This window comes from Mytilus trossulus, chromosome 4 (genome assembly GCF_036588685.1).
Source record: "Mytilus trossulus isolate FHL-02 chromosome 4, PNRI_Mtr1.1.1.hap1, whole genome shotgun sequence".
In the NCBI taxonomy this organism is placed as follows: domain Eukaryota; kingdom Metazoa; phylum Mollusca; class Bivalvia; order Mytilida; family Mytilidae; genus Mytilus; species Mytilus trossulus.
In genome coordinates this window covers 40,652,748-40,669,464 of record NC_086376.1, presented here as the reverse complement: position 1 = coordinate 40,669,464, position 16,717 = coordinate 40,652,748, and the positions used below count along the sequence as shown (strand labels likewise).

Below are 16,717 nucleotides of genomic sequence, written 5' to 3'. Positions count from 1 at the left end.
CCAAACGCATTAACCCCATCAGGTCATGAAATTGACATGACCTATAAAGACAGAAATATAGAAAAAGACTTGGTTACATAAAATAAATATTTGCACAGGAAAAGTGTGGATATCTTTGTGTCCAAATATTTGTATAGTATACAAATCCTTGCTTTGTCTAAACACAGAAAAAAACTTTTTTCATGTGCGTTTTGGTTTTTCTTTTTCTTTAGTGTGAAATAACTCAATGGGAAGTTAAAAGACAAAAGGTGACTTATACAACATAATGAAAGACTAAAAAACTGAAAGACATCACCTTAGGTTATCAAGAAGAAATAACAGTTGATGCTCTACCAGTTTACCTATGTGTTGAAAAGTTATAAATGAGGACGGATTTTGGTTACAACACAAGAAACATACGTATTTTTCTTTTAAACAGATCTCCCGTAACTGTCAATTTATTCATGTTTGCGTCAAAAAAACTTCGAAGAAAATACTTTATCTTGGCCAATTATAAACCTTAGCTCGGTAAGTTCCTGGATGAGCTAAAATCTTTATCAAAGATTAATTCATGTAAATTAACTTACGTTTTTGAAAGAAAAAAAAAACAGTTAGAAAAATAATATTTTTGACGAGAAGACAAATTAATCCTCACAATCGATATCTAGATGCAAGTCAAGATATGAGACTTAAGATAGTCAATAAATGTACCTTATCAAAATAACCTCTTTTATTACCTTCCTTAGCATCACATTGTCTCAAATAGCTTCAACGATACGAATACAATAACATAGAATATGACTCAATGCATAATAATTATAAATCTATGTTTTTGTATTCTTATTATTTTGGTTAAAGTACTTGCAACCTGAGATATTAATATTCAAAGCACGAACTCTGTACCTATTTATTGACAACGGACGCATGCAATGTGAACTACACATGCAAGTGACGACATGCATAACTTTCTCTTTTTAGGTACAATTATCATGTTTGACACGTTGATATGCAGCAGATACACACGCTTGATCTTATGATTACTGTCATTTTCTGCAGCATTTATCTTGTCAATGTCGTCATCAATATTGCATAAAAATTTCTAGGCATGTTATGACCTTAACCGACTATGGTAATGATGATCAATAGTATGTATACCAAAACACTTAATGGGAAAATAATTTATAATTGATGAAGTAATCTATCTATGCTTATCAATAAACTCATACACCAGGATTAAAATTTTGTTTTTTGCTCCAGACGCGCGTTTTGTTTACAAAAGACTCATCAGTTATGCTCGAATTAAAAAAAAGATCAAAATACTTTTTTCCAGTTTTTATTATTCATATTATTTCGCAGTTTTTATTATGCAAGTAATTGTTTTCAAAACAAACATTTGTATCTTTTCTTCTTAATTAAATCGAAAGGTTCATAATTATGTAATTATGTTCACTATAAAGAAGATTTTTTTTGATTTTTTCCATGCTCAAATATATATGAACGTAGGCACAGAACAATAGCGCCAACAATAGGACAATTGTGCTCCAAACATTATAAAACTCGTTCACTTTGATTACATTTGCACTAATACATTTTTTAAACAGTAACATATTGCATGTAACCTCAGACACCCTTTCGTTAGATAGTTTAAATCAAGTCATGAAACATGTCTTTTAAAGATTCATATATCAGTAAAGGAAAGAAGTGTATATATCCCGATGGATTCTAAAACAGAACGTTCTTTTTTCAGGTTATTTGACAGAAAATCAGTTAGATTTCAAACAATTGAATGAGCTCAGCAGACATAAAGTAAACCTAAATACTAAGGATTTAGAATCATGAATACAAGACAGGAGACACACACAGACTAGCTCCTATCTAAAATCCTTCGATTTCATTCCCTCAAAAAAATCTATCTTAATTTGTATCCATTAACATTATGACGTGCAAGTAAATCAGCTCGTTGCCTGAAACTTTAAGAAATTGAATATTATAATTATAATTTTTAAATTTTACAGGTAAAATAAAAGGTAAAAATATGACTATAATTCAGAAATAAACTATAATTGTTAAAACAACAATTTCCCCTATGTTTACATCGGCGTGGGACGTTTGCACTTTTTCATAGGACATTTGCGCTTTTTATTTTGGACACTTGCGCTTCAAATTATAGGACATTTGCGCTTTTAAAAAAGGGACATTTGCGCTTTTAACATAGGACATTTGCGCTTTTGCAATATTTGGTTTTCATGACTATCCCCCCTTTTATCTGGTCTTTGGACCGGCAGTGGGTTTGACATTGAAAAGTAAAAGTCCTCTTTATGATTAAAAGTTTAAAATTATTTTCATAGAACATTGATATATGTTTGAAAGTTTATATACAGCTAAAAGTAAACATTAGAAAGTCATATACACACGTAAAGTCATCACATGTTAGTTTTTGCTTGATACATGTAACTGGAGCACAAGGAGTGGACAAATTTAGCTCTTGGTTTCTTTTCTGACTGGTTTTTCTCCCAGATTTCAAGTAAATAATCAAGTTTCTCTTTCTTAATTCTTGGCTGGGGTGCCTGTTCATCAATGTTACAAATGTTAACGTAATACACCGACTGTTGTTCAATGATATTTTTCAAAAAGATAATAATATAGCAGGATGAGTCGAGTAGAACTGTTCATTATAGTTGGCATAGAAGAATTTTAGACCATTTGTTGTACTTTAATGACAAATAAAAGTTAAATTTATCAACGTAACAATAACTTCTCATTTAAATTACAAGTAGACAACTATAGGTAAAAAGCGCAAATGTCCGGTCAAATAAATACAGGTGATCAAAATTTAAAGCGCAAATGTCCATAGTATTTGAAGCGCAAATGTCCTATCGTTTTACAGGTAAAATAGCGCAAACGTCCTGTGCCCGTTTACATATGCATGTAATTAAAATGGTGTGTTCTCATTTCGCCTTAGCTGTGAATTTCAGGTAAAAAAGGTAAAAAATATACTAAGGCCAGATGGGAATTGAACTAAGGCGAAATGTGAATTTAGATAAAAATCTTAAATAAACAAATTAAACCTCTGTGATTTTATAGCAATTTTAACAACTTTTAATTAGGGAATTGTTGCTCTTGAATTATTATTTTTAATAAAAGTGTCCATTTTTATGGAAATAGAGTCAAAAAAAGAAAGACAAAAAATGAATTCCCACAAACTTGTCTACATATATTACAGAAACTTTAATAAAATAAATAAAATAATAATTATTTTTTTTTAAATTGTGTTAATTTTATATAATAAAGATAATACATGAAAAAGTAAAAAAAGAGAATGTGGTATAATTGCCAATGTGACAACTCTCCATAAGAGACCAAAATGACACAGATATTAACAAATATAGGTCACTGTACAACCTTCAACAATGAGCAAAGACCGTACTGCAAAAGTGTGCAAACCAGGATGACACCATAAATTACATTGATGACCATTGTTGTCAAAAAGTATTATCACGACATAATGATAATCTTAATCTTAATCCATGAAATTAATATTTCTTAGTAACGCTAAAACGACTAATTATACATATCTTCTATAAAATTATTTGAAAAATAGTTCAAAATCTTAATTCCCTTACAAAAAGCATATCTTGCGTAATAAAAATATTTAAACTTAAAAACTCATAAGAAATATTGACTTTTGATAACAAACACGACATAAAAAGATGAAAATGCTAAAATTCACAATTTCACGCATTGTTACAACATGACAATAGTACAAGATTTAACGAGATTGATGAAGCTATTTAGATGGTTCATGTAGATATTAATAGGCTATGCACAAGAGACCAAAATGAAACAGACATTAACAAATATAGGTCACCGTACGGCCTTCAACAATGAACAAAGCCCATACCGCATAGTCGGCAATAAAAGGCCCCAATATGACAATGTAAAACAATTCAAACGAGAAAACTAACGGCCTTATTCATATTAAAAAAAAATGAACGAAAAACAAATATGTAACACATAAACAAACGACAACCACTGAATTACAGGCTCCTAAAGATCTTTATTCCAATTCGATGTTTCTACCATAAGTGTCAGATATTATATTAATACAAAAAAAAATTATAATCGCTCGCCTTTACTTTTTAAGCTTCGCCTAAAAAATTTGCAAATTAAATATTTTTTTATTAAAATTTTCAAATCGCTCGCTCGCCCCAATTTTTGGAGTCCAAAAATCCGTAGAACAAGAAATTAAATTGGTGTGGCCTAAACCTGGCATATAAATTACAGGAAAATAATCATCATATAAAACTGACCAAAAAAAAATCACTTGAATCTCAGGGTCTTTTAGATATTTTTATTTATATTTATATTTGAAATGTTTATAATGACATCGACAGAATATATAGACCATTTCCTTCACATCAGTCCTTGTAGTTTGGATCCTTTTTGGAAGAAACCTTGAATTCACAATATGCAACAAATTATATCATTAATGTAAACCCAGTTATCACACTGCGACATCTATGATATACAAAGCATGGACAATAAAAACTACAACAGTAATGAATATACCGCATACAATGTCAAACTCCTTTCCGACATCGGTCCATTTAATTTGCTCTTCGTTTTCCTTTTCACTATAATACTTTTCGTTTTTTTTCCTAAAACAGCACACTTCACAGCGTACTTTTCTAGAAATATTTACAAATCCCCGCATAAACTTAGTTACTGGGTATTCATCCTTCCGATGATAATATCGTAAGCTTAAAATAACAATCAATACAGTAAAAGCACTAATGCAAACATCGGCAAATAAAAGAATAGATATTGAAGAAATTCGTGGACTTGAAGTTGCGGGAAGATTTTCAGATGAAATAGTCAAAAAGACTGCGATTGCCAAGAGAACAGTTACAGCATATCCAACTCTTTCTCCGCTTTCTGGTGGAAGTAAAAACACAAAAATGTTTATAACAATCATCAAACAAATTGGGAGAATAAGATTAAGAACGTAAAACATGGGATAGCGTTTTAGCTTCATTGAAAATTCTAGCATTGGTAGGTTCTCTCCCTTTACAACACTTGTTTCAATTAATTCCCATGTATGTTGTTCAGTGAACCACCACTGCACAACATAATCGTAAGTCGGTATGACATTTATTTCCCCAAATGTATATCCCCATGGTAATATCAGAAGACTGCAGCTCTGCGTATCGAATGGATACCTCGAAACATCTGCATTACAGACAATGTTATAGTTATCTCCAGGGGTCCACGTGACAACACCATTACTTTGTACTCTCATTACACTGTGATCTTGGTTCTTTTCTGTTACACCGTCATATGAATTTCCAATAATAAAAGATGGTTTCCAAATTATGTGCTCTTCGAGAGTAAATTGTTCGATTCCGTTTTCTGTGCTGTTCCATGTTAAAGTCTGATCAATCCAACTTATATTAAAGTATCCACTTAAACTTAGTTTTCCTTCAACTTCATCAAATTCCTGGATATATGTTAAATGAAAAAACATATGTACATCGACTTTTGATTTATGGTCAAGGACTGGCCGCAAATTTATGTTTTTACCGCTGGTAATATTTTTGAAAAATGCGTCAAAATCTGTATATGATACCGAGTTACTTCCTTCGAAAAAAGATATCAGTAGTATCAATTTTACAACGCATCCTTTATATTTCATTTTTATTTTTCCAACTTTGTCTTGTAGTAAATCTGTAAATAAAAGAATTTCAACTGTTATATCAAATTGAATTTATAAGTTTAACAATCAGGATGTAGTGCAATATTGAATTATGTGATAATTCTAATTTTCATACTCTTGCTATTATATATGCTTACTTTAACCTCCATGTGATGAATACCATTATCTACTCAAATGCGTAAAAGTTTTACACAAGGAAAGAAAAGAATGTTTTAATGAGTTAAAAAAAGTTATGCGAACTACATTTAAATAATCTAACTAAAGTATGGAACGCAATAGCTGTCTTATGTGTCTTCTTTATTATGTGAATATAGAAAAGAAGATGTGGTATGATTGCCAATAAGACAACTGTCCTCAAGTGACTAAAATGACACAGACATTAACAACTATAGGTTATCGTACGGCCTTCAACAATGAGCAAAGCCCATACCGCATAGTCAGCTATAAGAGGCCCCGATAAGACAATATAAAACAATTCAAACGAGAAAACTAACGACTTATTTATATTAAAAAAAAATGAACGAAAAAAAATATGTAACACATAAACAAACGACAACCACTGCATTACAGGCTCATTTCTATTATACGGAGGTGCCTTTCTATTATACGATGATGGTTTTCTATTATACAATGGTGCTTTTCTATTATACGATGGTGCTTTTTTATTATACGACGGTGCTTTTCTATTATACGATGGTGCTTTTCTATTATACGAAGGTGCTTTTTTATTATACGATGGTGCTAAAGCTTAGAAATTTGGGAAAGTTCGTTACAGTTTTAAACGATAAAGTGGATTCTTTGAATACAATTTCTCCTTCCTCTTCTTTATTTTAATGCCTTCCATTTAATATACATTGTATGAAAATAAGAGGATATGGAAAGATTACCAATGCGGCTGACAACGCTCTACTAATTAAAAGACCAAATGACATGGAAATTAACAACTATAGGTTATGGTATGGCCTTCAACAACGAGCAATATCAATCCTGCTGAGTAAGTAATAAAAGCCTCCGAAATGATGAGTGAAATACGGCCAGATTTATTGGAATTTATGAGATCCTTTCTAAACTTTTCAATTCTGGTAAAGGCCATTTATGTACTTCCCAGAATATGTGATATTCGTAACAATTATATATCAGAGTGTTTACGTCACAAACATGTAGGACACGGACGTGCGATGCGGACGCTGAAGTGCGATAGACTTAGTAGGTTTTAGTGTGATTATCCTTTCGCTGATGTTTGCTGGTATTTTCGCTAATGTGTGCTGGTCTTTGTGAACAGGAGATTTGTTTACTAGTTACTATTTAAATATATACTCATATTGGCCATTTAACATTTATGGCATTTCGGTGTGAATAATGTTGGTTAAAATGTGAGAATCTATAAAAGAATAATTATTCTGCAATGGCCTGCTCGCCATACAAATAATAATGATAATTTGGTTACAGTATACTGTTTGAATACCACATGTGAGTACCATGCTAAGATAACAGTTCCATCTAGACTAAGTATTTAAATGGCGTTTGTAACATTTGAAATACAAGTCTATATTACAAATAATGAATGTCCTTAGTTACAGTTGTATACCAAATGAAGTTCGTCCAAATTAATTTTGCTGCATAATCTGGACTATTTATTAAAATAATCTTTAAATCTGCTTCTAGAAAACAAAGTGACTTCTTGATCGACATGTGAACCTTCAAATTGATATTTTATCGTGTGCTTTTCTATGTTGTGATGTTCTAATATTATTTCAGAAAAAGGGAGAAGGTTTGGTACCATAAAAACGTTTAATCCCGCTGCAAATGTTTACAACTGTCCTAAGTCAAGAATCTGATGTACAGTAGTTGTCGTTTGTTTTTGTATTTTATACGTGTTTCTCTTTTCTCGTTTTTTATATAGATAAGACCGTTGGTTTTCCCGTTTGAATAGTTTTACACTAGTAATTTTGGGGCCCTTTATAGCTTGTTGTTCGGTGTGAGCCAAGGATCCGTGTCGAAGGCCGCACATTGACCTATAATGGTTTACTTTAATATATAAATTGTTATTTGAATGGAGAGTTGTCTCATTGGCACTCACACCATATCTTCCTATATCTATGAATACATTCACCAGAAAGTTTTCTTAATCCATCATACAATTAATAGCGTTAACAACAAGGCACTTCGACGTAGCCATCAACAAGATAGCTTCATGATGCAACCATCGCACTTCGGCGTTATTAAAAACGTGTTTTCAGGGTCAAATCATCGCACGTCAGCGTTACCATCGCTGTTCGAAGTACCGTTGAGGTTCATAGTTCTATATATATGCAGTAGGTTTTTTTTATTTTTATTATACTAAATCGCTACAAGAACACAATTTATTATTTTATTGAAAAATAAACTCTCCCATAGAAGAATTTATTTGAACATTGTAAAATTCAGAAGCGGATTTAGGGGGGAGGGGCCAGGGGGCCCGGGTCCCCTCTTATCCAGGCTGAGAAAAAAATGTGTTGCTTATATAGGGAATCACTGAAGCATGACTGAAGCGGGGCACCTCTTAGGCAGTCAATGGGCCCCACTTATGAAAATTTCTAGATCCGCCACTGAAATTCTATTTTAATCAAGTATCATTATAGATGAAATACATACTTTGGCATATTGTTTTTTTTACATAAAGATAATAAGTATAACACGACTGTGTTATATGAATACATGTTTGCACTAACGTTCTGTAACTGGTCTGAGTACACAGTTATTTCGTAGTGCATATCTTTTAGACATTAAATGGATTTAAAAAAAATCCCACTTGCGCTTTCTCAATTATATTTTTACAGTGTGTTGTACTACTTTTGGGACAAATTATCTATTAAGGGGTGTAAAAAAAAACAAGTAACACACTGTCCACACAAGGGACTATTATATTCGAAAATCAAGGGACGATAACTGTGTAGCGAAAGTAAATTAATGATACTAATTTTTCTTAATTTTGTAAATTTAATAACGATTTGACTTACCTTTTCAATTGATTAATATAACTATTTGTTGTATGTTCTAAGGTTACTTTTGTACTTTCAAGCTTTCAAATATTTTCAAATGACGAAACAATATATAAACAAACACCAGTCCTATGTAATCAAGTTTCGGAAAATCATTCCAAGGTCTGTATAGCCAGACTATTTGCTGGGTATCAAATGAAGATTCAAGTCGGTATAAAGTTAACAATTTATTAAACGATCCAACAAGAATATAACGATGTTACAATATTGAGTCCGGTGTTTACGGTTTAAGAAACTATACAAAACTGAATATACATTATTTCAAAGAAGTATATAAAACAGAATAATTTAGAAATACATGTAACAACGGATTAGGCAATTATTGTCCATTGTTCAGATAATCTGCTTAAAACTGTCTTTGACACGTAGATATGAAGTCCAAAGCTAACAATGACAATTGAAAGATATAGTAATTTAAGTCAGAAAGATGATAGTCCAAATAATAAGCATGCGTTTCGTCGGGTCATAGTCATTATCATTATTCTCAATTATGGTATTATAATGACAGGTACTGACACGTGTGGTCACTTACAATGACAGGAATTAAATTAACCAACGTCAAACAATAGAGTGCTAATTATCCATGAAGACATCATTTTTATTTCCCAAATTTACTGGGCCCATAAAGGGCATAAAATCAGATACAATTAATTTACATAATTGGTAACAACAACAATAAAAGTTGCATGCAAATATATATTTAGTATATTAGCATTGGTCAGAATCAGAGCCAAAAAAACACATATATATTGTGAATAAAAGAATAAAATTTCATTTTATATGCATTCATTCTCAAATCATTTACTTGACTTAGTTTCAATATTCATACCTGATCTCCTTAATTCAAAACAGTCACAAATATAACAGACCCAGTTTTTCCATAAGAGTTACATTTTCTTATGTCAAGAGCCATACAAATTTAGAAGATTTTTTTATTTTTTTTAAATTATAACAGTTGTTAGAAATGTAGTAAACAAAAATTCCCTTTGAATGGCATAAATAGTTATGAGAGTATTAGATAAAGGTAACAAACCGCCAATGATATGACAATGAACTACATTCGGAAAAGAGCATTAATTCTTCTTGATAAACTAGTTTTAAAAAACGCTTGTATACTCTTCCATCTCACACAATGCGCTCGCTAAAACAGATATTATCCGGCAAAATCCCCATATTTCCGACCAGAAACTGGTTCTGTCATAGCATCACAGAACTTCTACTGAAAATCAATCCATATCTTTTGATTTCAAATATTTTTGAACACATTTCTAAAATAAGGATTACTTTGCCGGGCTACTTTTTTTCTGGAGTCTGAACAATTTCCATTAAACTTTAACTTACTTCAACAATGTAACACACAAGGTATGTACATAAATCTATAACTTCTGAAATGTAATCTTATTTAATTTTAAAATTAGATTCGGAGTTCTGACGATATTCTCGTGGACGTAATTACGTTTTCGCATTTTTAGCAAAAATCCAGTTGCACGTTTCCGCATTTTCAAGCACACAGAAAACCATCAATTTAACAAAAAATTCAGGTGAACCCAAACATTTCTATTCAGCAGCAGTCTCTTACTACATATCTCTTTAATGTTATATCATAGTCCTACAAAAATATTGAAAATGTGTACATTTTTTTTTCTTACTTCTCTCGCTATCAATAAAGATTATTTAGTCAAATTTAACACTAGTATTTAAGGTTCATCATAACAAATGCGCAAATACGGCCGTTTTTTCGCCTAAAAACTACTGTGTACAGACTTTCTTGTGTGGTTTGGGAAACTTTTAAATGTTTTTAGATATATAGAAGTTAATATATTTTGCATATCTGAAAGATAAATTCTTTTTTGGTGAAGATCTGGATTCAAAATATTTTGTATGCCCTCTGCTTGAACAGATTTTTTTCCATCAATTGGGAAATTGAATTTTTTTTTTAATAAAAAAAAAAAAGAAAAATACCATACCCCCTCCTGCCTGCCTTTTGAAATTCAATGATCGTCCCCTAAACATTTTCCATCTAAACTTATTATTTTATTTTAGACAAAAACTATATGCTAATGACAATGTAGCCTAGGACATTCGTCCTGAACATGCATGAAACATTTGCCACTGGATATTAAGTAACCAACTACCACGGGATTTTTACCTTGCTTACATCAATAAGACATGGTTCATATGTGTGCCAAATATATTTCGTGTAATTTTAATCTGTGAGAAGAAAAAAGCAATTTAAGACTCAAATTTAGTGATATTTCTGCCTTGATTCAAACACGCCTTTTCTCGTGCCGTTAATCGTTTTGTAGCCTACACTATCCTCGATTTGTACGAATGAAATGACATTTTAAACTTAATTTTACAACTTTGATATTAAAATACATTGTTTTTGGTGGAAAAACCTGCAATCGTTTTTTTAGTTTTGAATATGGATATTTTAGAAATAGCTATACTGAAGTTTGAAGCGCATCACATATTCTTTTTTAAATTGCAAATTTAATGTCTTTTTTCAAAATTTATTAATCGACATGACACTAGTTAAAGAATGAGACTTAGACAAAAACAGAAAAAAAATTTGGAAACCACCCGAACTCAATTCTTCAAAATGCATCTTAATGGGAGAAAAGGAGAATAAAATGGATATTTAAGATGAGTTATATATGTATATATAGTGACATTTACTTGTATTTTATCACATCGCTTTCTAGACATGTAAACTATGCATGCCTACTCATTGCACAGAACGTTTAGTCTCAGTTGCTTTTAAGCTTTATCATTGCATAAAAACTTACTGAATGCGTCAATAGAAAGTTACTAGGTGAATCATATGTTAGCATATAACAAGCAAAAATGTTATTGTTCTTCACCGATTTAAACAAACACGAAGCGTAAATAAGAAAAAAGAAGATATTTGTAATTTACGTATGGAAGATTATAACTTTTAATCTAAAAATAAATGTTATTTTCAAGCATTTTTTATCATTTTATTTTGCATTTAATTAAGGACTTTCCGTTCAGTATTTTTGTGATTTTACTTTTTTGTTTTGACATAATCTGTATTTAAAATTCTTTCCTTTACTGCAATATGAATATTTTTCTCGGGTTATAATAATTATTTGAACTTAGTGAAATGATAAAAGATTGTAAAATACATTTAACATAACACACTGAACAATGATTCTTCCTTAGTTATGTAATCCTGCAATGAACGAACTTTACATCCTATAAGTTGTAAAAATACAACTGGCAAGAAAGTAATTTACAAATCTTGCCCATTTAATGCATTTAAACTAGCTGCATTTCTTAGAGTTTAAATTAATGAATGCCATGCTATAAGTATTGTTTCAATTAATTCAATTCAATTTAATTCAAATCTTTATTGCCATAAAACTACATATTTTTAGTATGTGACATAACATAACAAAATGAAAATAAAAAATAGCAACAAGATCCTTAATATACACAATTAAAGTATATATTTCAAAAGTCCCCTGTCCTCAATTCAAAAAGGACCCTAGTTCATTTACCTGAATGTGTGAAATTGGGTTGAGTATATATGTAATGTTATCTATGTCATTTAAAGTGGATATTCTCATTTATCAAACTATCTAAATAAACGTTTCTATTACTATAGTTTCTATTACAATAAACAATATTAAAAGATATGAATTTCATCTTCAATTTGTTTGCAATTTTTTGCATAATATTTCTTCTCTTGGTATTTTGAAGTATCTTTCCTTTTTAACCGGAATTTTGTGACAAAAATGTCGGTTATTGATTTGGGGATGCTCGGCGGTCGGGCGGTCAGTCGGTCGGGCGGGCGGCAATCAAATGTTGTCAGTGCATTAACTTATGAACCGTTCAACCAAAGCTTTTAACATTTTAATATGTTGATACTGACAACTAAATAAAGGTCAAGTTCAATAATGGCGATTTTGAATTTTACCGTTCAGGAGTTATGGTTCTTTAAAGATTGTAAAATGGAGTTTCCAGTCGTGTCCATGCATTTACGAATGAACTGTTCTACCAAAGCTTCCCAAATTTTAATATGTTGTTACCGATGACTAAATGGAGGTCAAGATTAATAATGACGATTTTGACTTTTACCGTTCAGTATTTATGGTTCTTGAAAGATTGAAAAATGGTGTTTCCAGTCGTGTCCGTGCATTTTCTCATGAACCGTTCAACTAAAGCTTTTCAAATTTTAATATGTTGTTACTGATGACAAAATAGAGGTCAAGTTCAATAATGATGATTTTGACTTTTACCGTTCAGTAGTAATGGTTCTTGAAAGATCGTAAAATGGCGTTTCCAGTTGTGTCTGTGCATTTACGCATGAACTGTTCTACCAAAGCTTCCCAAATTTCAATATGTTGTTACCGATGACTAAATGGAGGTCAAGATTAATGATGACGATTTTGACTTTTACCGTCCAGGAGTTATGGTTCTTGAAAGATTGAAAAATGGTGTTTCCAGTCGTGTCCGTGCATTTTCTCATGAACCACTCAACCAAAGCTTTTCAAATTTTAATATGTTGTTACTGGTGACAAAATGGAGGTCAAGTTCAATAATGACGATTTTGACTTTTACCATTCAGGAGTTATGGTTCTTGAAAGATCGTAAAATAGTGTTTCCATTCACTTTGTTGCATTTACTCAAGAACCATTCCAATCTAAGCTTTTCAAATTTTAATATATTGATACTGGTGACAAAATGGCGGTCAAATTTGATATTGACGATTTTCACTTACACTAATCATCAGTAATGGTTCTTGTGAAATTGCCAGGACACAAATAAATGTTAATAAATCCGGTTTGCTGTCGTTGTGACAGCCTCTTGTCTATTAATAAATTATGGTCACTAAATCTAAATTTGATATCAGTTTTCTGAATTCAAGTTTTGAGCAAGTTGAATATTTTTCTTCTCTGTTATTTTTTTTTACATGTTTATAAATAGCGAGTTTGCTGTTATCCTTTATATCTCATAATTTATCATTTACTAGTTTTTCATAAAAATGCTTCAATTTTATAAAGTACTAACATTATCACTTTTTTCTATTTTACATATTTATTATTTATCTTTCATAATTCATTTAGAAAGTTGAAAACTCACACACTAATTTGCTTAATGCACACACTTTTTTTTCCTTTTTTCAAAAATTATATTGAAGAAGCGGACTTATCGAATGGCTTTTTTACTTTAAACATCATCATTATCTTATAAGGGGAATTTGAGTAAATTATCTTGATTCTGTATGTCTTCATAGCCTTACGACTTTTTTGCACATGTTAGGTTTATTGATTTGGTGCTTGCTTCCCTTTAAAGTCATATCAAACAAGTGACCGGTGAAAATAATGTTTATCAAATTCTTGAACCAATGCATGGATATATCATAAACTAAGTCTTCTCTGTACGATTTTATCATTTTTTACGCAACCATATCGTATAATCTTCAATGTTCTTTCTCTCTCTGAATGTTTTTAAGTGAAAGACAATAACAATTAAAACCAAGGAGTAAACAAAGTCTCAAAAAAACAAAGAACATTTACAAATATGGCAGCTACTTAAACGTCGTGTTTAGAAGCCGAAGTTTACCGATTGACACCTTATATTATACAAGTGTTTAACATGTACAATCAGATAATAGTTCTGGCGTACTAAATCATAATCCTGGTACCTTTGATAACTATTTAAACCACTGGATCGATGCCACTGCTGGTGGACGTTTCGTCCCCGAGGGTATCATCAGCCAAGTAGTCAACATTTCGGTGTTGACATGAAAACCAATAATGTGGTCATTTTTATAAATTTCCTGTTTGCAAAACTTTGAATTTTTGAAAAAACTAAGGATTTTCTTATTCCAGGCATAGATTATCTTAGCCGTATTTGGCACAACGTTTTGCAATTTTGGATCCTCAATGCTCTTCCAACTTTGTATTTTTTTGGCTTTTTTTAATATTTCGATATGAACGTCACTGATGAGTCTTATGTAGACGAAACGCGCTTTTGGCGTACTAAATCATAATCCTTGTACCTTTGATAACTATTTAAGGACAGATCCATGCGTATTGCGATCGCCGGATTTTTGCTAGAGGGTCACGCTGAGGTCACTTTGCATACGGAAAATAAATCGGCGAATTGCTTCCTGAAAGCAAGCAAATCAGATAAAGCTAACTTCTTATAAATATGAACAAATAAAAGAATTTTCTTCAGAAAGAAGTATATGTACATAAGTTTTATAATGAAAACTATGCATTTAGTAATAAAAGACATATGCATTAAAAAAAATGAGGTTTCATATGACTTTTTGCACCTGTCCTAAGTCAGGAATCTGATGTACAGTAGTTGTCGTTTGTTTATGTAATATATACGTGTTTCTCGTTTTGTTTATACAGATTAGACTGATGGTTTTCCCGTTTGAATGGTTTTACACTGGTAATTTTGGGGCCCTTTATAGCTTGTTGTTCGGGGTGAGCTAAGGCTCCGTGTTGAAGGCCGTACTTTAACCTATAATGGTTTACTTTTCAAATTGTTACTTGGATGGAGAGTTGTCTCATTGGCACTCACACCACATCTTCCTATATCTATTAAGTGACCATATATTGCATGCAAATTCCGGACAACAAATCGAAAATTGATATATGATAGACAATGTAGCTGTACTGAGATAAAGACGGGGAAATTAGAACTGTCAGAAGAAATAAACTTATCATAGTATACCAGAATCACGTCATGAAATTATTATCCTGGTACCTTTCATAACTATTGACACCACGTAGTCAATGCCATTGCAGTGCTTGTGGGCGTTTCGTCCACGAGAGTATCACCAGCCCAGAATTAACTAGAATTCGGTGTTGAAATGCATATCAATTATATATATTAAATTTCTTGTTACAACACTTATAATTTTTCGAAAAACTAAGGATTTTTTTTATCCCAGGAATAGATTAACTTAGCCGTATTTGGTACAACTTTTTGGAATCTTGGGTCCCCAATGCTGTTCAACTTTGTACTTGTTTGACTGTATAACTATTTTGATCTGTACGTCACTGATGAGTCTTGTGTAGATGAAACGCGAGTCTGGCTTATTAAATTATAATCCTGGTACCCAAAATTCCAAAAGCTTTTACAGCTACGGTAATCTATTTCTAGGTTAGAAAATCTTTAGTATCATTAATGACATTAACAAGTTTTTTGGTTTGAAGCAAGTGGGAAAAGTTTGTTTGAACTATTTTATTCAGTTTATTTTGTTTAGACATGATACATTTATTCTATAATTATGTACAAAATATTGCGCTGTCTCAATCTATACGTGAGATATAATATGATTATAAAATTATATAATTTTAATTTTGCATTGCGCATGTAGAATTGTGTACTAATATTATAAGATACATATGTCATAAGTTTCATCAAGGTGAAATTAAAATGAACGATACTACAACACCTTCAAACATTGTTTCGTAGAGTTTTATTCAGTAATCAACAAATGTGCTCCTTTGTACGATTTTCTAAATGTATTATTAACAGGAAATACAGTTATTTTTATGGTTAAATTAATCGTTGCAATTTGACTATTGTAAAATTTTAAGAAAGCGTAGATTTCCAGATACCTTTGTGACCAAACAAGAAAACTATTTTTACTCAACCATTCGGACATAATTATCAAGAATGTGTAATATTATCCACACATATCGAAACCAAAGCAACAATTCAAAAACACTAACAGACAACACAAGACCGGGCATACGAGCCCTATCAAGAATTCTGGCGCTCCAGTCGTAGATTGTGCCTGCTACTCTAGAGCAACATATTACCCGGTAATTTGTCGAAATTGGTGTCGCAAATGAGAAAGTTACGACGAGTTTGCGGCAACCACAAGGTCAAACTTCCGTAGACATCTGCAACACATTTGTTGGACAAATATTCAAGCTTTCAAAATCCATACCAAATTCAACTTTCAAAATAGATTTTTGGTTTATTTTTA

The 16,717-nt window shown here is 31.4% G+C and overlaps 1 protein-coding gene across 1 annotated transcript; it reads right to left on the bottom strand.

The window, feature by feature from the left end:
* Positions 1 to 4,384: 4,384 nt before the first annotated feature.
* LOC134713931 (neuronal acetylcholine receptor subunit beta-3-like) lies at positions 4,385 to 8,980 on the bottom strand. The gene is made up of 2 exons (XM_063575207.1): positions 8,692 to 8,980; positions 4,385 to 5,703 (listed from the first exon to the last, which is right to left on the bottom strand). The coding sequence occupies exon 2, from the start codon at positions 5,669 to 5,671 to the stop codon at positions 4,484 to 4,486; it is 1,188 nt and encodes a 395-aa protein (XP_063431277.1). The 5' UTR covers positions 5,672 to 5,703; positions 8,692 to 8,980; the 3' UTR covers positions 4,385 to 4,483.
* Positions 8,981 to 16,717: the final 7,737 nt, after the last annotated feature.